Source organism: Taudactylus pleione, unplaced genomic scaffold (genome assembly GCF_031769625.1).
Source record: "Taudactylus pleione unplaced genomic scaffold, aTauple2 ptg000518l, whole genome shotgun sequence".
Classification (NCBI taxonomy): Eukaryota; Metazoa; Chordata; class Amphibia; order Anura; family Myobatrachidae; genus Taudactylus; species Taudactylus pleione.
The window spans coordinates 10,237,732-10,264,052 of record NW_028284920.1 but is presented as its reverse complement, the minus strand read 5'-3'; the positions used below and the strand labels follow the sequence as shown (position 1 = coordinate 10,264,052).

Sequence of the window (26,321 nt, the reverse complement as noted above, 5' to 3'; positions counted from 1 at the left end):
AAACACGGAAGGATGGTTTTGGCAAAACCAATCCAGATCCAAAACACGAAGAAAGATCCAGATCCAAAACCAAAACACAAAACACGAAAAGTGGCCGGTGCACACCCCTAATCCGAACGCAGGCGTGCTTAAAGGTTAAAACGGGCGTTTTATGGGTGTGCATAATTAATACAGCAACGTCATTGACCACGTCACTGGGTTATTTATAGTCAGAACTGCTCGCAAGATTGCGGTAGGAAAAACCAACCACAAGAATAGCGAGCAGTTCATACGCTGGTCGATGTACTCGATTAATCTAATAATTAGCGGACATGACGTAGGATGCGAGCAGCCAGGGGGAGTAGTTTTCCAAAAAACAACCGCATGTTTTGTACGCTCATTCAAACCTAGAGGCGTGAACAGACCGCAAAGAGCGAACGGTTCATTTGAATAGCCACCCCTTTTTTCTGAACGAGCGAGCGCAAATAGCGTCCAGCTCTGAATGAGGTCCTAAATTCTAACATGGCCTGAAAACGACTGTTGTTGTAACATGATGGGACAGGATTTGTTTTCCCACTGCACATGATGTTCACGTCTGCTAAACATTTTTAATATTGCTTATAAAGCATCTCCTACTCATTTTAGTATGGTAAAAAATAACCAGAAAAGGCTCCAGTCCATACGTGATAATACTTGATGTTTTATGGCATTTCTGATTTTATCAAACTTTGCACTGTAAAGAATCCAAAGCTCCTTCCAACACACAATATCTGGGCCTGTATCAGCAAGAGAAACCCTGTGCCAGCTGCCTATCAGCAACTCTGCATTCTTCCTACAGTAAGACAAATACAGCTCAAGCCAATTTCCCATGAGAAATCCACATTTATATGGATATTTACCAGGGAAATGGCAAGTCTGCCCTATATGGTGCTCCATGTCCCAATGTACTGCTGTACACACAAAGGTTTAGTGGTGATCAGTGCCTCAGAATGGATAGATCAGTGCCTGCACCGTTCTCATGTATAAAATGGTGGCATTTTGTTAAAGCAACAACAAACAGGTAGAAACAAAAAAGACAGAAGCAGTAGTAAAGGGACAACAATCAACTTATTTTAGTATATAAATTTACCTTTAGTACAAGAAATAAAGAAACAATGGCCACTCCGGGTGACCTTTCAGATCTAGGGATCCAATAAAGTGACACAAATTCAACATACAGTGTAAGTAGATATTTTATAAGCTGAACCAGCTTGAATGAGAATGAAACCTATTAATTCATCCAATTGGTCTTTCTTAGCAAATGGATAGGCTGCATTTTCACAAATAACGGTACAGGCCCAAAATGTGTCAAGCTCAAACCTCCCACTTGTCCTAATTTTGCGGGAAAATCCACAAACCTTGGAAGCGGTGGGTTTGGAAGATACGTGGCTTTCTGCGCGGACTTGTGGTTAGGATTTGGGAAAATGGTGGTGGAGTTTGTACAGGTCACGGTGGGTGGATTTTGCCTATGTAACTGTTGAGAAGTATGGTGTATACATAAGATACACCTGTGACCTGACTAGTGCATTGTACAAGCTGGCAATAATAACAAATCTGCCAGTCATAGTGTATTATTATTGATTACTGGTCCATTATTTGGTCACTTACCATGGGTTCATACCATGTGGTAAAAGTTACAGATAACAAAATGGCTACCTGAAAGTGTATGGGAGTGATTTTGAACTTGACTGTTTTTCTAAATAAATCTAAATGAAAAAGTAAATTAAATAGAAACAACATACAGATTACAAAACAATGCAAAACATGTGAAAATAAATGTAAATATGTAACCTAGATCACCACGTTAGATCTTTATTTTACCATTCCTTCTACTGCTCCACCAGTAAAGAGACACGGGAACCAACATGATATTTTGGAGAAGAGCATATACTGGTGTTGGAAGTTCAGAGACAGAGGATTCAGTATTCAAAAGCTAAAGGGGTCTCGTGGGTGGGGATCACTAATACACAGTGCTTAAACACAATGTCCTCTCAGTGACAGTGTCATCTTGTGGATCGGTATATTGGAAGACCTATGAAACCAGCTCATTCTCCCATTATAAATTGATTTCTTTTGGTGTCACTGTGATGGCGATATCCTCATTCCCGCGACGTACCACCATACGTAAAGATCCTTCTTGTTTAATAGCCTCACTGACATCATTGCTGGACGTTACTGTCTGACTCCCGATACTGATTATCACATCACTTTCCTTCAGTCCGGCCCTGAGACACAAACCAAAGATGAAGTTGTATAAAGCAAAGAATGGATAGTTCAGGAATATATAGCTAAAAAATAATAGAGGTTAGCATAGATATAACAGGACCCCCCTCCCCTTGTCAGGCAGCTGCACCCTCTCTCAAATACCATGTTTAACTTTCTGGCTACATCATCTTATTAGCCTTTGTAAATATAAGAATGTTTTGCCTATATAAAGACCTAATTACATGTATAATTGGTAAAACTGGTGCAACTGGAATGTTGGGTACTAGCCGGGGCAAAGAGAAGAGGTGGGGACTAATTACAATAGCCTCTCTAGGGGCCCAGGAATGCAGGGGAGGTATAACCACACCCCTAGGCTGGCATGGTCACGCCCTCTCAGTGCAGCTTTCCACAAGCTAATACAAGAAGCTCCACAACTGGGTGTGGCCACACCCCTATAGCATTGGGGGTCAACAGTGCTCATGGCAGCCCTGGATTTTACAGGGTGCAACAGCCGCCAGACACTAGGACCCAGCGTTTAGCCAGAGGCACAATCTCCGACATCAGCTTCTGCGTATCCACTGCTACAGCGCTAGTCTTTCTTCTGCGGCGTCCTGCGTATACGGATGTGCCACTGAGATCCTTCATTACCGGAGGCAGTATACAGACCCCATACTCCACTATGTCACCACCGCAGTACAATATATAGACCCCACTATTGTCACCACTGTATAAGCAGCATCTTGTGTGTGAGTACACCGGTTGCACTACAATGTCCAGCATAACATGTACGCTCCTGGCTGTAGCTGGGATATCTCTGCATCCTGTACCTGCTGCATTTCTTTAACCCTGTGTTGTCTTGCGACCTGTTTTGTACCTGGCACATAAACCATCCTCTAGTAAAGCCAATCTCCCATGTGAACTAAACTCCATTTGCACACAGCTGGCACCTATCACTGTAGTGTCTGTCTATAATAGCTAATACACTAAAGAAAAGTATAAAGCTTTCAGAGCTCAAAGCCAATTTTTTAGACACCTGTGGCCTCATTGCCACTGTTGCTCTCATCAATTTAGCCAATTTGCTGGATGATCCAATAATTAGAGAGTCTTAGGGGTGCCACATGTCCCAAATAGAGTCAGGTGTCAAAGTTCACTTCATGATTCTCTGATAGGTGGATACCACTATCCATTCACCAATTACGGTGCTGAGAATGGTAACTGGCACAAGCCATTCACTAATAAGTGGGCCTATTTGATGAGACCCACAAGAAAGACATGGTACAGAAAACCAATTAAACTCTTGGGTCCTGCATTGTAAAGCCACCAGAGTTTTAAGGGTCTGCATGGTAAAGTCACTTGACATCAGGAGTATGAATTAACGTTTATAAATACATTAAAGAGAATTGTGATAGGGGTAATCAGACTTTTTCTGTAACTAGTGGGCCATTATTTGAAGCATATTAGCTATGCCTCCATCAAGCACCAGCATGGAACGGCATCACGCTTTTTAGGGAATCAGCACTGGTTAAAATTACTGGATCAGCTGTTAAAATTGTTGTCTCCACAATGTGCAGGAAACAGGTCAACTATCCTCCACCTACTCTTCTGCCGGCGTATCTGGAAGGACTTCTACTATATAAGCTCCAGAGTTCACATCAGGGAAATCCTTCAGCTGCTCCCGGAGTTCCTTCACTTTGCTGCAATGAAAAAGTCCATTTTAGTTGCGCAGTGTTGGGTGGAGAATGGAATAACACACTGGTGCCATGCCGCACAATCTTCTCATTGCAAGTAACTGAATTCTATTATCCTGAACATAGAGACAAAGCCACCGACCACTTCTGGTTTTAATTTAATAATCCCCTCCCAAAAAAAAAAATATATATAAATCAGTTCTGGCAGTTGCTGATTAGAGGTGACTGGGACAAACAGAGGTGATACCATGTCCACCACCTCGTAACCAAACCTAGGGATGGCAGGTAAGAACATTTTTTTTCTAATTTTAATAATGCTGAGTATGGTAAAGTCCCATGGAGGAGTAGTCTCTACACCAGAGTCCGTCCGATGTTGGACCTTATGTGCGGGGTGGCTGGGCTGTACGCACACTCTGATGTAACCATGCCCCCATGACAGCACCGATTTTTATTCTCCCCCTCACACAAACACACTTAAAAATCTGGCTACACCACCAGTTGATACATAGTTACAGGAGGACATGTACAAGCCAGTAAATTAGAACCATCTATACTGTATGTGAACAATCTCCATTAATTATAATGAAAAATGATGGTTCTCACCCTGGACTGAGGGACAGCATCCTTATTCCCAAGTACCTCTTCTTCTTAAGTCCCTGACCTGCAAGCATAGAAGATCAAGGACAAGGTCCATACAAATTAATAAAGTACTGATTTAAGGAAATAAAGTAACATGGTCTGAAATGTAAAGTAAAAACTCGCACAAGTCAGTTATCTTACATTTTATACATTCTAATTAAAAAAAATCACATTTTAATTCATATTAGTCTTTTCAGCATGTGGGCATATACATGTTTATAATCAGTCATTAGGGTGTCACTGCTTCTGCCCAATGTGCGTGGTTAACCAATGCCCGTCACTGTGAGTTACCAGATCTATACAAATTACTCTGGTGACTAAACAGATCTATAGCTCAATGTCTGTGCACATAAACATCAAAACAACCCGCTTGCTGAGGTCACAGCAGTCATGTCTGCTAAATGGAAAGAGGTTCCAAGGGAGCCTGACCCATGACTGTGCCCTTGCACCAGCAACTGGTGTAGATACCATTGATTACAACTGTGAAAGACATAAACATAAAAAAGAACAAATTATGATTTTGAAAACAAACCACCAGAATTCAAAGATCACTAGCACAATCGTTTCATCATCTTAGACACAAACAACGAGGCACCAGACGAGTTATGGAAGACATCAAGACAGTTGTACTTAATGAGGGTGAAAATAACCTGCAAAAAGTAAAAAATGGAAAAGACTAAAATGGATGTCGGAGGAAGCTTTACAAATCGCCCAAAAACGCAGAGCTGCAAAGGCTCAGGGTGACAGATGCAGTTATGATATTTAGGCCCGTATTCAATTAGTTTCGCACCCGCGACACTTTTCCGCCTGCTGGACTTTTCGCCTACATTGCGTGTTTTGCATGCGGAAAAGTATCGGGCGCGCCCCCAGTATTCGTCATATTCAATTAGAAAGGATGCGAAAACGGAAACCGGCAAAACGTCCAGTGAAAAATTGGGAACACCATCTGACACCCCCAAAAGATGCACTAACATAGGGATCACTATAGATGCCCCTGATTAGACCTAATGAAGGTATTTGGGGTACTTAAGTTGTGTCAATTGGTGCCAATTAGCGCATTAACAGAAGTGGTGAAGAATAGCATTAAGCAGTATTTTTTTGTGAAAATAAGTACTCCGAGCAAATTTGGGGTACTTGAAATGGGGGCTAGCATATTTTTAAGTTGCTAAAGTGAAGATTTAAATGACGTAAAAAATCCACCTGCCGCAAGCACCTGCAATCCAAAAAACAACCGCGCCATACTTGGGGGCCCCCCAGAAGTCTATTTCGCTAGTTTTTAAGTTTGTCCTCAAAACTTTAAATTTTTTCGCCCCCAAAATGAAAGTACTTTTTTGGGGTGTTCTAAAGTATATATTTTTTTTTTACACCTTTTTATCTTTGGGGACTGTCCCAAGGGTGCAGGGGGGATTCCCGAAGTTTGCACCCCAAAACTGCAATTCTGCACTTTTTTCCGCTTGCTATTCATAGGCAAAACTTTTTTGCCGATTACATTGCATTGACTTTTCATGTACGCGAAAAGTCTTTGGAATTGAATACAGCGGAAATTTTCCACCTGGCGAAATTACGTCATCCGTGATACTTTTCCGCGGATTCTGACTTTTCGCCTCTAATTGTATACGGGCCTAAATCGGAATTTCCCATATGCTGCGAGGCAAACACAAATAAACTAATATAATGATGCATGCAAGGAAGTTAAGTCAGAAAAAAGATCAGCCTTCAAAAAGCTAAAAGAGCTAAAGAGAAAATTCCAAACTTGAATAGGTCTACTAAAATATGTTCTACGATCCATGTTGAAGAGCAGATGGAAAGAATATACTGAGTCTTTGTACTGCAAAGATCAAGCTGTGCGACAGCATTTACAACATGTACCATATTATCAGGAACCATCAGTAATAATTAGGGAAGAAGTTGAAGCAGCATTAAAAAAGATCTGAGCTCATACCAATACTGAAGAAGGGAGATTATCACCAGTTATTATTACCAGTTATTTATATAGCGCACGCATATTCCGCAGCGTTTTACAGAGAATATTTGGCCATTCACATCCGTCCCTGCCCCAGTGGAATCTATATTCCCTACCACATGTACACGCACATATACACACTATGGTCAATTTTGTGGGGAGCCAATTAACCTACCAGTATATTTTTGGAGTGTGGGAGGAAACCGGAGTTCCCGGAGGAAACCCACGCAAGCACAGGGAGAATATACAAACTCTACACAGTTAGGGCCGTAGTGGGAATTGAACTCATGACCTCAGTGCTGTGAGGCAGTAACGCTAACCATTACACCGTCTGTGCTGCCCAGATCTACACCGTCTGTGCTGCCCAGGGAGATCTAACTGACTGTGGACATTATCGAACAATTGCTCTTATTCCACATGCTAGAAAGATCCTGCTCGAGATCATCCAATGGAGACTGTATGTGGAACGTGAATTGCTTGAGATACAAGCAGGGTTCAGAATAGGGAGAGACACAAGATACATTATAGCAGATGTAAGGTGGCTGCTTGAAAAGAGCAAAGAATATCATAAAGATACCTACATGTGTTTTATTGACTACAGTAAGGCCTTTCACTGTGTTACTCATGAAAAAACAGCCATGAGGGATCTTGATAAGATTTTCAAGTGCAAACATGTGTCTCACTCTTTATACATAAATACACAACTCGTTTTTTTGAGTAACATCGTATGGGTAGAAAAGCTGGTCAGTCAAGAAGAAAGATAGGAAGACTATAGATGCTTTTGAATTATGGTGCTGGAGACGAATATTACGTATACCATGGGCTGCCTGAAGAACCAATCAATCGGTATTAGACGGGATAAACCTAAGCTCTCCCTAGAAGTACAAATTACAAGACTGCTCATTTCCTACTTTGGACATATCGTGCAAAGAAGAGGTTCCCTACAAAAAGACATTATGCTCGGAAAAGTTAAAGACCACCGAAAAAGGGGAAGACCAGCAGCAAGGTGGCTTGTTACAATCCCAACAACTATGGATACCACACTATCAACATTGAGCCGCTTGACTGATGATCGAAAAAATTTTATGGCAGCTATCCATATGGCCGCCATAAGTGGAAATCGACTTGACGGCACGTAGCAACAACAACAGAGTTCCAATCAGGATGAAATATCTGTGTGGTTGATGAGAAGGTAAATAAGTGTTGTTTTGGGTGGGGATCTTGCACTCGTTCCACATACGCTCCTGGACATAACCAACCACTTGGGGAAGTCATGCCTTGTCTTCTTTAACCACTTGGATTTTTTTGGGTAGGGATCTTGAATATTTTTTTACAAAAAATATATATATTTTTTTTTAAATGGTTTTTCAAAATGCTATTCATCGTCGTCAAATTTTATATGAATTAATTAGGTAAATAATCTCCATTTAAAAACGTATTAAACAGAAATTGCGTTTGTGGCACGATCAGACACAATGAACTTGGGTGCATCTTTGTAGCACATATACTGTGAATTTAGTAAATTCTACAAAGTTGACCAACCACTTTACTATAACTGATCAAAATCCTACGTATCGGTGGAAAATAGATCAAAACTGTGTGTGTGGGGTCATTTTATGCAATATCTGTTTGTTCAGCACAGGGTCTTATCCAGCGGTTTGGCAGCAGTGTCAAGTGACTGCGTCACAACCTGGGTGTGCTTCTTTATGGCTTTGTGCCATGTTCTTAGATTCATTTTCCTTCAGTCTGTAGGTTGTGTGCTGGCATTATCTACAAGTGGTTTTTATCAGTGATAATAAATGGTGTCTATTCACTACAAGCCTGCAAATGAAAGAACAGTAACTACAAAGTTACCTGCGGACTGTCTGCTGTGTGACTCTGCAAGAAACTTGCGGACTTTATCTGATGGAATAGCAAAGGAGATGCCAGCGGTAACTTTCAGCGTGTTTATTCCAATCACTTCACCGTCCTGTGATAAACAAATAGAAATACTATCCTGCGTGGTTGAATTTTGTAAGCCTTATTTTTCCAGGAAGCAAGCCCTAACATGAGTGCTACAGTGTCCAAACCAAACACAATATTGTTTCTTCTTTTTCTCTAGAGGAAATAAAATTGTGCCGCCCATATAATTTTTTCAAAACTTTCATTTTGCCCAATTTTACTTTTGTGCATTTGCATATATTACTATTTTTATTTTTTGTGTCTAATAGCTGCTTTTTATTGCATAATAGCAACCTGTTAAGTACAATGGGGACGATTCAATTCACCGGGAGTTCAATAGTGCCAGGAGGGAGCTCCCGGAGTGATTCAATTCAGTTCAATGTTTACTCTACTAGTACCAGCCGCGATGCCGTATTCAATTAGCGGCGAAAACGGACGTTTTTTTCTCCATTGGCGAAAACGGAAGTTTTTCACCAAAAAAAGGTGTAATTTTCGCCAAAAAACTGCAAAAACGGCAAACAGGCGAAAAAGGAGAAAAAAAAACTGGAGAAAAGTTTTCTCCATCCCAGACCAGGAGGAAAAAAATGCAAAATCTCTATTTTTGGCTAAAAATGTGGGGATTTCTTTCAGAACCCTTTGGACACCCCCTCCCCTAATGATAAATTACCCCCAAAAAAATTAAGTTGCGTACTTTGGCAAAAAAGGAACGCGCAATTTTTTGGGTGAAGAAAAAAAAAATTGTTGGAAATTATAGAAAGCTATTTTTTTTCCCAGAAAATTAGTATTCCTTGTAAATTGGGGTTACGTTAAAATGGGTGCAAGCATATTTTCGGGTCTTCAAAACGCGATTTTAAAAACCGTTAAAAAACTGCCTGCTACGACCACGTGCAATGTTTAAAACACGTGACGCATCCATAACGCCCCCCAAAAAATCAGATCAATACGTTAAAACCATTTCCAACGATTTTTTTTTTTTTTTACCCGAAGATTGCGCTGCCGTTTTTCACCAAAATACGCAAGTTACGATAAAAATTTTGGGTAAATTATCATTAGGGGGGGGTTCTGAAAGAAATCCCCACATTTTTTGCCAAAAATAGGGATTTAGCATTTTTTTTCTCCTGACCTGGGACCTCGTGGCTGACACTTTAATCGGATTTCTACTTGCACCATCAGGAGGGTGAGAGAAGAAATTATTAGTCGGACTAAACAGCGCGCTGAATTCCCGCTGAATTGAATCGCCCCCACTGACACATTGCACATATATTTCTAAATGCAAAAAAACTTTAGAAAGGATTACTTGTCCCATAATGGGGGATACATGTGTATAGCACTTAGGATCTGCATTAGCTATAGGCCTGATTCTGAGTCATATGCAAAGGGAAGCATGGATCTAGTCAGTAGTTGCACTATTCTGTGTCCTATGTATCTAGTTCAGTGTTTACCTCCCATATTTGGCTATTACTGACCTGGTGTAGCTCTAAATCATGCAGCTTTTTACCGTATCTTCCTGGAACATGAAAACGTTCCTTTCACTCAATGACTTAAAAGTTCAATAAATCTAAACTTAATGTGAATGTTAAGTATAAAAACTGTAGGTGGTTAGTCAGCCAGTCACTAACACCACCACCCTCTATTAGTATTGCCAACCATACATATTGTCTCATGTAATAATGAAATGCCGACCGCAAAAACCTCATGCCAGGCCATACCAGTCAATGCGTTCAGCATGAGCTCACAGCCTCACACACACCCAGTACCTAAGGGCAGAATCTCTTACCAAATTCACAAGCGGCCCTCCTGAGTTCCCGTACTGTAAGAAACAAAATGTGTCATTAGATATCATTAGAGAATTAGTATTATTGATTACTTATGTAGCGCCAGTATGCAGTGCTGTACAGAGAATATAAATTATTCACATCAGTCCCTGCCCCATTGGATCTTACAGTGTAAATTCCCTAACACTCGAGCACATGCAGACAATAGGGTATACTTTGCAAGCAGCCAGTTACCCTGTCAATGAGTTTTTGGAGTGTGGGAGGAAGCCGGAGCACTGGGAGGAAACACGAGCAAACACGGGGAGATTATACAAGTTTCACACAGATAAGGCCCTGGTTGGGGATCAAACTCATGCGCTGCAAGACAGTAGCACTACCCACTGTGCAACCATGCTGCTCTAGAGTAAATTCCATATACAGCTTTTATTTAGATTGCTTTTTTTTTTTCAAGATAGTTGAGTTTAGAAGCAAAGACCATTTTTATTGCTATATTTCTGTAATATTTGTCCTATTATTATTATGCTGTATTTATTAAAGGGAGCGGAAGCTGCAATTCTGATGCCACTGCAGAGGGAATATACAATATAAATAGATACAATAGAACAGTGCTATGCCACATTAAAAACATGGCGACTCTGACATATGTCAATACCTGTTACACCATGTTTCCAAAATGAGGAGTTCAGTATAATTTTCCTTAAAGCTTTATGGCAGATTCTATTTTCTATATAATATGGATACAACTAGTGGTACTAAATAGAACATACAACTATACAAATTATTGAAGAACATTAGAAACAATAGTACATTATTTTAAGAATGAAACAATATTTGTAAGAAGTGTGTTCCAGGGCTTGGGAAATATGAGAAACGCGGTCAACCCGGATTTTTTGGGTTTGACCGCATTTCTCCTGTTGCTGCATCCCGCCCTATATATCTGTGCAGCACACCAGTAAGCTGAATACCCTAGCCCAGTGGTTCCTAACTTTTTGGAATCACGGCACTCTAGAGTATCAACATTGTTTTCACGGCATCCCTAAGCCAAAAGTTTGTTATTGAGAAATTCAGGTTTATTAAAGTCAATTGTGCTGACCTGCCATCCTTAGGCTCAGTTATGTGGTGGGGGACAGGTTAGCAATTCTGTTTGTCCACATATTTACATTACATTGACCATAAATAATTTGATTTGGTGCAGGACCACCAACCAGAGGCACCCCTGCAAGTGTCCAGAGGCACCCGAGGGTGCCACGGCGCACAGTTTGGGAACCACTGGCCTAGTCAGCTCCCTACTATATATATCTGTGCAGCACACCAGTAATAAATAGCATAGCCAGCTCCCTACTATATGTCTGTGCAGCATACCAGTAAGCTGAATAGTCTAGCCAGCTCCCTACTATATGTCTGTGCAGCACACCAGTAAGCTGAATAGTCTAGCCAGCTCCCTACTATATGTCTGTGCACCACACCAGTAATAAATAGCATAGCCAGCCACCTACTTTATATCTGTGAAGCAAACTAGTAAGCTGAATAGCCTAGCCAGCTCCCTAGTATATGTCTGTGCAGCACACCAGTAAGCAGAATAGTCTAGCCAGCTCCCTACTATTTATCTGTGCAGCACACCAGTAAACGGAATAATCTATCCAGCTCCCTACTATATATCTTTACAGCACACCAGTAATAAATAGCATAGCCAGCTCCCTACTATATGTCTGTGCAGCATACTAGTAAACTGAATAATCTAGCCAGCTCCCTACTATATGTCTGAGCAGCATACCAGTAAGCTGAATAATCTAGCCAGCTCCCTACTATATGTCTGAGCAGCATACCAGTAAGCTGAATAATCTAGCCAGCTCCCTACTATATGTCTGTGCAGCAGACCAGTAAACTGAATAATGTAGCCAGCTCCCTACTGTATGTCTGTGCAGCATACCAGTAAGATGAATAATCTATCCAGCTCCCTACTATATATCTGTGCAGCACCAGTAATAATTACTTGTTGATTGAGAAGAAAATTAGCCACGAGGTCTGTTCTGAAGCCTGTGAGCTAATACTACACAGGATATCTGGCCAGGAAGTCCTTGCTCATTTCTGTGGCAAGCAAAAAACAGCAAGATTTTCCACAATATTAACCTGATGTGTACACGGAGACATATTGCATCATGCTTAATTGAATCTGCCCCTAGGAGTAGGCCTACTGGAGTAAGTCTGAACACAGTTCAGTAAATTTAATATTCCAAAAGTAGAGTAAAGTAAGCCGAGTTACAGTATATTTCTCCAGCTACGGTACAGTCTCCATCCTCTACATCTAAGCTCTGTGCTGCTTCTTACTGGTCTGAGGCTTTGGGATACATCAATGTTTCCATTATTTAACACTATGGCAGTTTTAAATTCAGACATCATGCTTTCTTTTTTGAACATTACTTTGAAAATGCTATGCCTTAATATAGACAGCGAGACAGACACGGATAGACAGACATATAGATATAAACCGCCGTACCCCCACTGCTGTAGATCCACATTAAAAGAGCTCTATTTGTTCACCCGTCACAGATAAACTGTTTCTATGTGTACTAGATCTAGCTGGTAGCGGGAGAAGATTGCTAATGGACTACTCACATTAATGATGGCATCTGTCTGGATGTAGTCCATATCAGAGTTTTTCAGCCCTAGTTCCTTCCCACCACGTTGTGCAGTGCTCACAATACCGGTCGTAACTGTATTCTGAAGGGAGAAGGGACTTCCTATAGCAATGACAAACTCTCCAGGACGAAGATCTTCAGATCGGCCCAAGAGCAGCACAGGTAACTTAACCTATGGAGAGAGATGTCACATTAATAAGACAGAAGAATGAAGACCACCTCACCATTATTTTTGATAAGGCAGCAGTCCAACATAGGAGAATATATATTTTTTCTAAATAGCAAGTTAAGTACCTATGTAATTTTTCTCAGTTATAAACAATATTATCTCTATTCAATATTTCCCTGGAAGGAAAACAAATATGGCTTCCAGAAACAAGCTCACTTAGTTCTCAGCATGTCATGTAATGACTGACGTGGGAGAAAGAGGTGGAGGTCACAGTGCAGGTAGAGCCAAGAGAAGCATTCCAAAGCATCTCTGCTCACTAATCATGTGTCATGTAATGGGCTGCTGACAGGTAAGATGGAGGGCGGCGGCATCGGACCCAGGCCCCCGCCGGGCTCTTCTAACAAGAAACGGACCTGGGTAATTAGTACCAGCCCCTCCCATTCTCGGCGCCCCTGGTAACTGGTTGTAAAATTACAGCAAGGGATTGTAAATATAAAGATTCTTTTTAGCCTGCACAGTGATTAATAACAGCTAAGGGGATGTAACATTTTTTGGTTTTTTGGTTTCTTCTTTATCGGCTTTTCTACATGCAAGCTTAATGGTAGCCACCTTCTTAGCAACTATGACTACAAATGAGTATGAATGAGAGTGTGTAGAGCCCATGTACTGGCAGGAGCATGCTCATTGTACTAATGAGAGGCATTCTGTGACATCAAAGAGGGCAGTTTTCAGGGAAGCCGAGAAGAGCCAACCCAGCCATTCCGAGCACCCATGGAGGCACAACTACACCGCCAAGATGGTGTGGCCACGTATAAAGGTGCCAGATATTCAAAATGGTGCACACCAGGCTAGGCCACAAAATCCGGGACCTGAAATCTCTCATGGCGCCCCTGCCTGTATTAGCACATTAGCTTTGAATGATCATATATGAGACACAGATTAAGACAAAAAAAAAAAACATCTAGATGGGTCAGAGCAGTTCCCAAACTCCGTCATTACAGTCAACGCTTTAAGAATATCCATTCTCGAGCACAGGTGACTTAATTAGTACTTCGGTCACTTTGATTTAACCATCTGAACTCTAAGCATGGATATCCTTAAAACCTGGACTGTAATGGCAGAGTTTGGAACTTATGGGTTAGAGTAACCATGGCACTAGTCAGGAGCCTAATGTATTATCTGGCTATGTACAAGATCAGTATAATCAGAACTACTGCTAACACAATAGCTAATTTGAATGATACCTAATTTATTTACAAAATGGGGACAGGTTTTTTTTTTATGTAGCTGATTTGCTTCCATAAACATGTCCAGGAAGCAGTCGGGAAGCCTGCGGACGCAATGCCGACTGCCGGCTTCCCGACTGTCTAATCCCGGCAAGTGTCAAATGACAGGCGTCGAGATCCCTATGCCTGTCATTAGCCCTACACCGGGAGCTCGACACCCGGCTTACCGATCGAAGGTAAGCCAGGTGCCGGCGCGGACAGCCGCGGGAGGGGGTTAGGTTAGGGGCTCCCGGGGGAACTTGTGGCTAGGCACCCCCCCAGGAGGTTAGGGTTAGGCTAGGGGAAGGGGGGGTAGGGTTAGGCACCCCCGGGGGTAGGTTAGGGTTAGGCAACCCCCTGGGAGACTTAGGGTCAGGCTGCGGGGAAGGGGGGGTTAGGTTTAGGCACTTAGAGGGGGATTAGGGTTAGGCACTTGGGGTGGAGGTTAGCTTTAGGCACCCCTAAAGGAGGGTTAGGGTATAGAATAGGGTTAGATCAGGATTTCCTTGTCTGTCGGGCTGCCGCTGTCGGGATTAGAACCGCCAGTCATGCGCCGGCGGTAAATCATACTGATTCCACATGTCCAACTTAAAGTGTACATATTGTATTCACACAATGCAGGTAGCCATTTTGTCAGATGAACCAAGATTCAGCCTATCAAGTCACCGGACACTAGTGACATCGCTAAGGTATGAGTCCTTAGCGCCTGGTAGACCACAAACTGCATCCACATGAAAACTGTCTCCAACCAGAAAAGAGTCTTCCATTTTGTGTAGAAGATAGATTCAATTTAAACACATGTAAGCCTGTCATTTGGAAGCGATATCCCAAGATTTTGAATAATAAGAAAAAGATGGTGTTTTATTATGTCACTGTTGCTGGGCAACATGAAATCTCACGAAACATACACATATTGTTCTTATAACAGAGGATGCACCACATCAATGTTCCTGCCTTTACCAAGAACAAGGGTGCAGAGCTGGGCCAAAGCTTGGGACACGCAATCAATCTCCATTCTCTAACTGCTCCCGTTGTCTTCAGCCCAAGACAGCTGCAGATGAGTCACAGAGCTATCAAACATCTAAATAAAGGGAAGCTTTACTGAAAATCTAATCAGACACCTGGTTAGGACTAAATGCCAGTTATTTCATATATCAATACGCGGTGAGCTTTGTAATGTCAAAGCTGAATTATTGCAGAACCTCACAAGGGAAGAGCTATATTATTTACCATTTTTATGATGTCTATCTGAATCTGGTTCTTGCAATAACTGTAATTGAGCCAGCTATTATATCCTTGGATTAGTCACAAAGTCTAACTATCTATATTTACAAACAATAGCAGATTGGATTTAGAGGCAGATTAACTTTTGGAATTTATCCATCAAAACAATGTAGACTAAGGAGCCTGAATCCAATTCCACAGTTTGATTCACAGCTGGCTTTGTACAATTTAATATAAAAATGACCTACAGTATATAGTAACATAAGTCAATATTCCCAAATCCCTAATGATATTAAGAATAAAGCAACGTTTCTCAACTCTAAACCCCAAGCTCCTTCGATAAACCACAATTTAAGCACCTACAGAATGAGCATGTATTGCCTCACGTGGCTTACATATCCCCCCAATGGGCCAGATTAATTGGAGGATGCAGATTTGATGTCAGATGCAAGCGGCCAATGTTTGCAGTCTGAGCTGCCCTGTGCATGCGTCCCAATGATGACGCATTTGGACAGAGAGAGGTGGAATTTCAGTGGGCGTTTGAGTGGTAACGTAGGTTGGCTAGCCAGACACAGTGTCTCGGTCAGCGACTGCGGCTTTCTTCACAGTTGCACGGATTCCAGCGACCATGTTCAAATGGACATTCTGCACCTACACAGAGCTTGTGCAATGTTCAATTGTACAACTGATGCGCAACTTTTTACCCAAAGCAGCGGATTAGTATTGCAGCCAGCGGGCATCTCTGTACGAATCCCATTGACTGTGGCATTAGCGTTCACCTCTGAACCAGGCCCATTGTCTCACCAATTAGGTTAAAACAACACGCTCTCCCCAATGAAACACAACAGTGAAGCATTAAAATCTGCTCCATCTGTATGTACTGAATCAATTACACTTTAAAAGAAGTTATGAAATCCAATCAGTGTCTTATCTGGAAGATGGAGTCTTCTTTTTTTTCTAAATCGGAGATATAGAGTGAAATGTAATAGAGTGTGAGTTTAGGAAATGTCAGAGAAAACTCTCACACTTATTAAACTCGCATGTTTTTGAGACTCAAAAAATTAACGGTTTAAACTTTCATCCAGATGTTTTCCCATTTTGAAGATACAACTCGACCAATGTAATAGTGTGAAAGATTACTGCTAAACTCTATTACCCTATTACATTTGGCCCATAGTTTCAAATCAGATGTGGATCGTATAATATTCAGTAATGTCATAAAATTTTACAAATGGTTTGCAAAATAAAATGGGCAAAATCATTGTGTCCTTATTTAAACAACAATTCAAGTCAATATTTGCAAAACCAATATATCAAAAGTTGCTTATTACTGAGCTGAATAATAGACAGCCTCTAGTCTCTTTTCTATTTTACAGCAGGCTAAATTTTTCGGTAAGGTGCTTCTCTATCTGGTGTCATTCTGAGCCATCAGACAGTGAGTGTCAGGCTGGAAGACTAACATGGTCAGTTACGTCATAACGGTTTACCTGCTGAAATGTTAACTTTTTGTATTATATAAAAACCATACAGATGTGTCCTTTTATACCAGGGATGGGGAACCTCAGGCCCGAGGGCCGTATAAGGCCCCCAGAATCATTTGGTCTGGCCCTTGGAGCTTTTTTCTGTTAGCCTCATCTGGCTAGCAGGGTGCCTAGAATGGCGTCCTTAGGACGCTTCAGACGGTCACACCACTGCCCTTACAGCTCCCCCGAGCATCCTCAGGATGCTCCAGGCATTGCTGTAATCACTGGCATTGCGGCCCCGCCCACTTGTGACATCACATTGAGGGGACGTGACCTGCAACGGGACGGTAAATAATGATATATATATATAAAAATTTCCCTCGGCAGAAAAAAGGTTCCCCATCCCTGTTTTATACTGTGGCCTCAGTCACATTAAATTTATCTCCTCTCGAGCATCAGGTCCTCAGTGATTCAACCGCCCAGAACATCTTTTTTTGCTCAAAATGTGCATCTTACTTGGATAAATAAAACAACTGGAAGCAACAAAACAGTATTGCAAGTGTCATATATAAAAGAAAGTACTTGCAAGTGTACACAAACTACTGGGTCTTGCAACATTTCTACATTGGTGTGCGACTGAGTCTGAATCTGTGTAAAAGGACTCCGATGCGAGCAGCTGCGGCTTCTCATCACGCTAGGTTCTGTTGTACTTTGTACGTGTGTAAATCTAATTCCTGTGCAGCCCAGCATCCTTGCTGCATCTGCAAAGTGACTATGACGCAAAAGTTTAAGAAAATACAGTTAGCTGAAATCTTGGAGGGTCTCACCAGTGCTGGGCATCTCACGCCATATGGTGTAAAGACGCTCGTGAATGAGAACAATACTAGGATATTTCCAGTACAGTCCCACCCATGGGTCGCAGTGTCTCGTGTTGACGGGAGGATTGGGAGCTCTTAGCAGAACAGCGGTGAATGGATGCCGGGTGCACATAAACACCAGAGAGGGACTGTGCTCAATCCAACAGCTTGGGAAGATCTGGGAATGTCCTCAGCATTATGAAAAACGGGAGCGTGATGCGTGGACACTTCCCTTGCTGCAAAACCACGCCCCTTGTCCGTGACTGCACTGGCTTCACTGTGACTGGAGGTGGCTTCCCATTGGAAGCGCCACCTGCCAGTCATGCAAAGGACAGGCAGCCCTACGGGGAGATGTCTCCTCCCCCTGGGACTGCCAGTCCGGGCTGCGATTAGCAGAGAGCGCTTTTCAGTGAAAGCCGCTGCTCTGCCTTTCGCGCATTCCTACGGGGTTTCTCGGGACTGCAACCAATGCATCCCCCAGAAGCCAGTGTTATGTGCATGCACGGCGCCACCACCGTACATGTGCCTGTCCTGGCACCTGCCAGATTCATTGCGCAGGTGTCGGGACCCGGTCAGACCAGCAGCAGCGGCAGCCCCCCTCAGGTAAGAGGGCAGGAGCCACTGATGATTAAGACTGTATATATTACATGGCTAACTATAGTATATTTAAATGTTTTTATTACATTGGTTGAAATGTGCTTTCCATTACAATGTGTCCCATTGCAAGGAGGCCTGATTTCCTCCACCGCGAATCACGGGACCTCTTTATACAGGTACCACTGAACCCCTTGAATCTCATTGAAATAATGTTATGTCACAACACAAAATCTAATTTTAACATATGGTGCAAAGAAAGACGCATGATTGTACCCAGCCCACATTCACCAAGCAACACCCCCAATGCTCCCTGCTATTCCTAGTGGAAGATGCTACATTTGGTGCCTTTGCAGACTGCTATAAATAAGGTGCATTTCTGCAAAATAGGAGCACTACGGCCTGATACAGAGATGGATGCAATGCGCATGTGTACGCAGGTGAGCGATTAGCGGTGGTCTGTATGTGCGTCAGAGTCGAACTGCGCATTCATCAAGTTTCATTTTAGTTGTCAGACGTTTTATTCGCAAAGTGAATGACAGGCAGGGACTGCTTGTGGGCGGCAACAGGGTGCGGGGGGACAATGAAAATGGAGGCGTGTGGCGACCGTTTTCAGGACGTGTCTCAGCTTACAACTGTGATCCCTTTACGCGGTAAAATTGGCTCCGGTGTCTTAGTTCCGAGGGCAATTCTGTATGACTATAGGGTTACTCGGAAGTCCTTTAATCGACTTATCTGCGACCAATGCTGCATCTATACACAGTCGCTTGGACGTGCGAAGCCACCAGTGGGCGTCTCAGTACAAATCCCAGCGGCTGCGATATTTGCCTATTTTCGCACAGCAGCAGCAAATCTGTACGCCGCGGCTGTGAGAAAATACGCAAATGTGGCAGCCGGTGGGATTTGCATTGAGACGCCCACCGGCGGATTCGCACATTAGCATACATCTCTGAAACAGGCCCTAAGTCATAAACCCTAAATAGCACTGTAGGCGCACACGCTTTGCATTTCATACATAACTTCCACTATTCTTAAGGCGTTGGATGTGGATTCAATGGTAACTAGAAATGATAGTCATTTTATTTTTTAACAGAGCAGCATAAATGAATGTCTGTAACATTGAATAATTTAACCTTCAAGTATCAAAAAGCCCAAATTCAGGGATAGTCAGTGGTCCGTTACCCAGACATGCTGACAATTATGTTATAGGCGTCCTACTACAAGTTGATTTTATTGTTTTGAATCATATAAAATGAATCCCTTCGACGCTGAGGGTTTTCTCGCCCCAGTGCTGAGCCTATTTTGGCACTTTTTGAGCTGGTTACAATCCAACACCAATATCGGTATATATTATTTCTTATGCGGTAGCCACTAGCCACATAAATTATACCAAAACGTTAGACTGTTTACGCTTTATAACACAGTAAATAAAACTTAAGAAAAATATTTTCTTGGCCATTTTGCATATCAAATTTTTTTAAAGACCACCATGAAATACTTTGTGGCTATTACTTCGGCATTAATTAGTCTTTCATGAGCAGCAAAAAGCAATATTCTACCACACAGAACTAAACACTCACTGTGCGTAGGAATAATATGGTAGCCCGAGAAGGCATACTTTTCTGAAAACTAGAAAACCTAACACATTAAAAGAGTGATGATGAATGATATGATACAATATGGTGGAGATATGGCCATTTAAAAACCACCACTACATCTTTGGAAAACATAGGGTTGTAATTGTCTGGTGACAATAGTAACTAAGGGCGCTTCGTTACATTGCATCTGAGGACGCATACCCTGGACTCAGCACGCCTAAAAAACGGGGCAGACACATCCGTTTTGTAGAACATTCCCTGACACCTCCGCGTCCCCAAACCACCTACCGCAGACTGTCACTCACCATTCATTACATGTCCACTTTTCGAAGGTTTGATACATAAATATTACATATCCCCCCCCCCCAGTCTTTAATATTTATAAATATCAAACATTGCAATTAGTATAGTAAAATTTGTGGAAATGTCTAAATACCTTTGCTTTGATTTTAATTAAGGCAATATCTGCTTTCTCATCCACATCTATGATCTTGGCATCATATGTGGTCCCGTCGCTGCGTTCCACCTTTAATCTGTGCTTGTTGGTCACCACATGGGCACTTGTGAGAATCAACCCGTCTTCCGACACAATGAAGCCAGAGCCGCTGGCTGACGGCACTTCTCTTTTCCCAAAGAAATTGAGCCTGGAGAGTAGAAATGTTTGTCAGGGGATGGGTTTCAGCACTGAGACCAGAAAGTCATTAGGAGGAGCAAAAGGCAGATTTTGGACAACTACACAAATCTTGGTTACATCACACAGTGTAGTCAGCAAAAGTTGCCAAGGAACGTGTAAAATCCGTGAAACATTATCATCTAGAAGTGGAAATCTCCATTAAATGTGTTTTGTTACTTTCTAATTTCTTATGCTTGTGCATTTATACAGCATTTTGTTTTTACTACAAGTGCTATGAAGTTTTCATTCCATCGGTACCGATAGTAATGTAGTGCATTTTCATTATTTGTCTGGATCACATTGACATTATAGCAATCTCCAGTTGTCATGCTTTTCACATGTGAGTACTAATAAAGATTTAGAGGTATATTTACTAAAGGTCGATTTTAATCGATTTAAAATCAATCAAAATTGATTAACATCGATGTTGTGTTTCTGAAGCTAAATCACACATTTACTAATACTTAAAAAACTAAATAAAAAATTGTCTGTTAGTAAATGTGTGATTATCCCCCAGAAACCCAAAACCGATTTTAATCGATTTTATCGACCTTTAGTAAATATACCCCTTAGATTGTTAGTTCCTTCGGGGGATATCTTCTAATCTTTACAGGAACCTAAATATACCCAGGTAGTCCAGGCTCACGCATTTCACGCTCAATGTAGGAATTCATTCATTAGTGATGTTTAGAAGTAGTCTATATAAATATATATAATAAATACAATGTGGTGTGCACTTCACTTTTTCCATTACTAGAACAAGAAGAAAAAAAACAGTCCCTCATAGTCTACATACAATGCCAGAAGTGCTTAAAACAATCCAGGTAATATTCCTAGAAGATGCTCCTCACTGTCAGGCATTAAAATCAGATGGAGGTCTGCTACTTCCCCTGTTACCCAGTTGTCATGGGTCAATTATCTACATGAAGAATAAAGAGGGGACGAATTATAGACCATAAAACTATTTTACTCCCAAAGTGTTTCTTTGTTAGCAATTACATCCTTGTGCCAGATTTAAACAAAAGTAGAAAGTGTTTTCCCTGAACACAGGATTCCTCACTCTTTAAAGCCGTGGTTTGGGGCAAGTGTCCTGAAGCTGGACCTTAAAAGTGTCCTGAAGCTGGACCTTAAAAGTGTCCTGAAGCTGGACCTTAAAAGTGTCCTGAAGCTGGACCTTAAAAGTGTCCTGAAGCTGGACCTTAAAAGTGTCCTGAAGCTGGACCTTAAAAGTGTCCTGAAGCTGGACCTTAAAAGTGTCCTGAAGCTGGACCTTAAAAGTGTCCTGAAGCTGGACCTTAAAAGTGTCCTGAAGCTGGACCTTAAAAGTGTCCTGAAGCTGGACCTTAAAAGTGTCCTGAAGCTGGACCTTAAAAGTGTCCTGAAGCTGGACCTTATAAGTGTCCTGAAGCTGGACCTTATAAGTGTCCTGAAGCTGGACCTTAAAAGTGTCCTGAAGCTGGACCTTAAAAGTGTCCTGAAGCTGGACCTTATAAGTGTCCTGAAGCTGGACCTTATAAGTGTCCTGAAGCTGGACCTTATAAGTGTCCTGAAGCTGGACCTTATACACCACAGAGTCACCGTATATGGTGACAGTGATAAATCCTATAACCAGCAAAGTCTAGATTTATCATTGTTTTATCTGATATAAGTTTTTAATTATTATTAAAAATGCACTTTTACACAAAACTAATTTATGTACTATGAGGGAGAGTGAAAGAAGAGAGCGTTGGGGGAAAGAAAGAGAGGGAGAAAGTTTAGGGCGAAGAAGGAGACTAAAAGAGGGTCAAGGGGAGGAAAGGGAATGAGTAAGGGATTGGGTGAGACTGAAAGGGGGGAGGGAAAGAAGACGATGGTGAGGGGAGAAAGTGATGAGAGAGGGAAAGGAGGGGGAGAAATGTATGAGTAGAGAGGGAAAGGGGGAGAAATTTATGTGGAGAGAGAAATGAAGAAAAGGCATAAAGGAAGAGGAAGGACGTTTGGAGAGGGAGGAGAGAGAGAGAGAGAGAGAGAGAGAGAGAGAGAGAGAGAGAGAGAGAGAGAGAGAGAGAGAGAGAGAGAGAGAGAGAGAGAGAGAGAGAGAGAGAGAGAGAGGGGCCTATACATCATAGGCCGTATGAAATCCGATGATGAAGGATTGAACTCACTTAAGTATCCAACTCGCAGCGGGAGAAGCATGACACCGGAGCAATTCATCATTTGCGCATCCCCGGAACTCCATCCCATCGGAAGGAGCGGGGATGTGAGAACAAGCGCAGTCTGAAGATGGCGCTTGTTCTCGGCAGAGAATGAAGAGAAGGTGTGAGGAGAAAGGGGGAATAGGGATTGAGGGAGAAAGCCAGAAGGAGAGGGAGAGAGTAGAGAAAGAAAGAGCAGAGGGAGCAGAGATAGGAGTGTAATGCGATGCTACTATAGATTACATATATAAGCTTTCAGCTATTCAGTCTTTCAATGTACCTGCCTATGACGTGAAGATTAATAGTAATGAAATGCAGCCTTTGTAGCCTGGACATGACAGCAAAATACAGTGGTTATCAAGCAATATAACAAAAAATTATGTCTTTCTGGAAATAAATATTTCCCAATGCAAATTAATTATCAAGGAAGAATAATAAAAGTGGCAAATCCACTAACAATAACTCAGAGTAAACAATATAATGTAACACATACAAACTGATGTCTACAGCTATAAATCATGAGCCTTACATACTATATGTGTACACTGTATAGAACAACCATTTTTTAAACTGAAAATGTAAAGACCCAATGCTAACTTATTCCTTATGGTGACTAAATTGAAAACATCCTGAAAGTCACTGGTAGTTAGATCGTCCCTGTGTAAACCATGTTATACACAATACATAACACTGCTTTGATTTACATGCGAAACATCTCGATATGCACAACAGCTGGGGCAATCTTCTCCACCACATCGGCAATGAAGTTGTACTTGTAGCGGGGGCTATCGGGGTCAGTCTGGCCTATAATAGAGAAAGGGATTATCAGTGCACCTTCTCTTGGTCTAGTCTACTTAATTGAGTTTGGCTTAATTTTTTACAATGTAAGAGGACTCCAAAATGTAGTGCGCAGATATAAAACAATACTGTATAGTAAGTAGGCAAAATAGAGAACAAACTGAGGTCTATTCATGTAGCAGTGAAAATCCCTGTTTCACCAAGCACTTCAGAAAACAGGGTTTTTCACCGATTCCTCATATTCAAGAAGAGGTATACCGTGGCAAAGTCTAAGATTTCTCCAGCAGTGCCCGATTAGTGTTAGAATCGCTTCCCCATACACAGGATGCGGTCAATTGACAGATGGCCAGGATGCTTACTGCTGAAATTCCGGCGCCGGAATCCCGATCAGCGTGGGAGGACCGGCAACGTAAACCCAAAATGGCTGGAGATGCTGACGTCAGAATCCAGACAACCGGCATCCCGATCGTAAGTACAGCAGGGCCAGATAGCGGTTAGCCGCATGGGGGGGGGAAGGTTAGGTTTAGGCGCCCGGGGGGAAGCTGAAGCTTACCTCATTAGGGGGAGAGGAGCTCCTTCTCAGTCTCTCTGCCCCTTTGTATCCAGTGCCCGTCCTGTGACATGGGTGGACGCTGGAGCTCAACGCACCGCCGGCGCATGTGTAGTGGGAAGACTACCGCAAAGGATCCTAAACGCGGTCCGCAAGGCTCTCCAACAGTTCAGGTTTTAGAGATATCCATGGTTGAGCACAGGTAGTTAAATCAAATTGACTGAGGTACTAATTAAGTCACCTGTGCTCAAGCAGGGATATCTAAAAAATCTGAACTATTGAGGAGCATTGAGGACCGCGTTTGAGAACCTCTGGACTATAGAAATGGCAGTCGCCGCACTGCTTACCAGAATCGCGGAAGGGTCGTTTATCAGAGGATTTTGCCAGACAGGTAAGTATTACTGATTGGCTACAAAACATTACTATATATCGCATCAAAATGATGCGATATAAATTTATATTTTCCAGTACCCATGTCACTATGTTCATAAATAGAGCCCTCTGTATAGTATATTCAGAGACACGTGAATAGGGGGAAAGTAAAGTTCCTCTAAGAAAAAATTTCCAGGAACAGACTTCTCTTAAAACTGCAGCTGTATTGACCTGTCAAACTAGCAACATTTCTTGGACATAGACTAAGGGAACATTTTACCGACCAGTGCAAAAAGCAATATTACAAGAAAATGATTTGCAACAAAAGGCAAAGTGGTACAGGATGGATGGTACTGGTTATGTGGATGTCCTTACCTAGCAGGCAGTCCCCCCTCTGGATGGGGATGATGGCTATTGATCCCTGGCCCTGCACAGCTTTATTGGCTGCCTGCAGTTTGCACAGGCTACTGTAGGTGTTGCCGTCGCTCCCACACACAGGCTGGGGAGATGGACACTGACACGTCCGGGGGCCACCCACGACCTCGTTCTTCACACAGCGCAGCGCGGAGGCGCAGATCTGTTCCGCGGGTCCGTCTCCGCACCGCTCCCCTTCATCAGCCGCGCACACCGTGCAGCAGCCGCACCGCACAGCGGTCTCTCCAGATGGGCAGTTGGTGGGCGCAGGTGGGCAGGAAGATGGGTCACAGCGCGCTGGGCACCGGGAGCCGGGGGAAGGGATGAGAGCAGCGGGGACGCCTAAGGAGAGCAGTGCCACGATCCACAGCATGGCAATACCGTGCACAACACTAGAGGGCGCAACAATTATACCTATAGAGATACAAACATCACAAATCAGTGCGTTGTCTACACATTACCCCATAGTCTAATTATAATATTTACCATTATGATACTTAGGTACCCCTGTCCTAACGCATAAAACACGCATACACATAACCCCATAGTCTAATTATAATATTTACCATTATGAGACTTGGTACCCCTGCCCTAACGCATAAACACGCATACACATTACTTTTCTTCATTGTAATATAGAGATGGAAAATAGCACAAATTGTGTTATCCACACAGTCAGAAATGGCTAAGATTATAACATACATGCTGGGTATTTGTTACTCTGATAATAGCCCCCCATCAATGGTATTACATACCATATAGTCTACATGCACTATTTCCCATGGACTAGAAAAACACCAACATTACTAAAGGCCCCCATACATCAGCAATTGATTGCAGCAATCGTGCAATTTGCAATCGATTTTGTATAAAAATCTTTCCCTTTTTCAATCGATTGCAGAATTGCCACAATCGATTTAAAAAGGGAAATATTTTTACACAAAATCGATTGCAAATTGCACGATTGCTGCAATCAATTGCTGATGTATGGGGGCCTTAACACAGACGTGTTCTAATCTGCACAGTGGTCCCACCTATCTGGAATGGGGTACGGTATGAGCAGCACATTTACCTGGCAGAGTCCCCTTGCTTGCTTGGCACCTAGGTAGATACAGGCCGGCTGTACTCCAGGCAGAGGGTTTATCCCAGGAGAGAAGAACTAATCCCTGTACAGTCCGTTATCTCCCAGCGCTGATCCCTACACCCTGCCCAAGTGCCCAGCTCTGCAATTTCCACTGGGAGATGATGATGCTACAGTATGCCGGCTCAGCTCTCTGTCCTCACAGCCCTGCACTGATTCAG

At 42.4% G+C, this 26,321-nt stretch overlaps 1 protein-coding gene across 1 annotated transcript; it reads right to left on the bottom strand.

Annotated features, from left to right (window-relative positions):
- Positions 1-1,067: 1,067 nt before the first annotated feature.
- Positions 1,068-26,321, bottom strand: HTRA1 (HtrA serine peptidase 1). Its single transcript, XM_088450524.1, has 10 exons — positions 26,092-26,321; positions 24,981-25,433; positions 23,590-23,689; positions 20,475-20,682; positions 12,846-13,040; positions 10,232-10,264; positions 8,368-8,482; positions 4,515-4,572; positions 3,822-3,917; positions 1,068-2,243 (listed from the first exon to the last, which is right to left on the bottom strand). The coding sequence occupies exons 2-10, from the start codon at positions 25,390-25,392 to the stop codon at positions 2,075-2,077; spliced, it is 1,386 nt and encodes a 461-aa protein (XP_088306650.1). The 5' UTR covers positions 25,393-25,433; positions 26,092-26,321; the 3' UTR covers positions 1,068-2,074.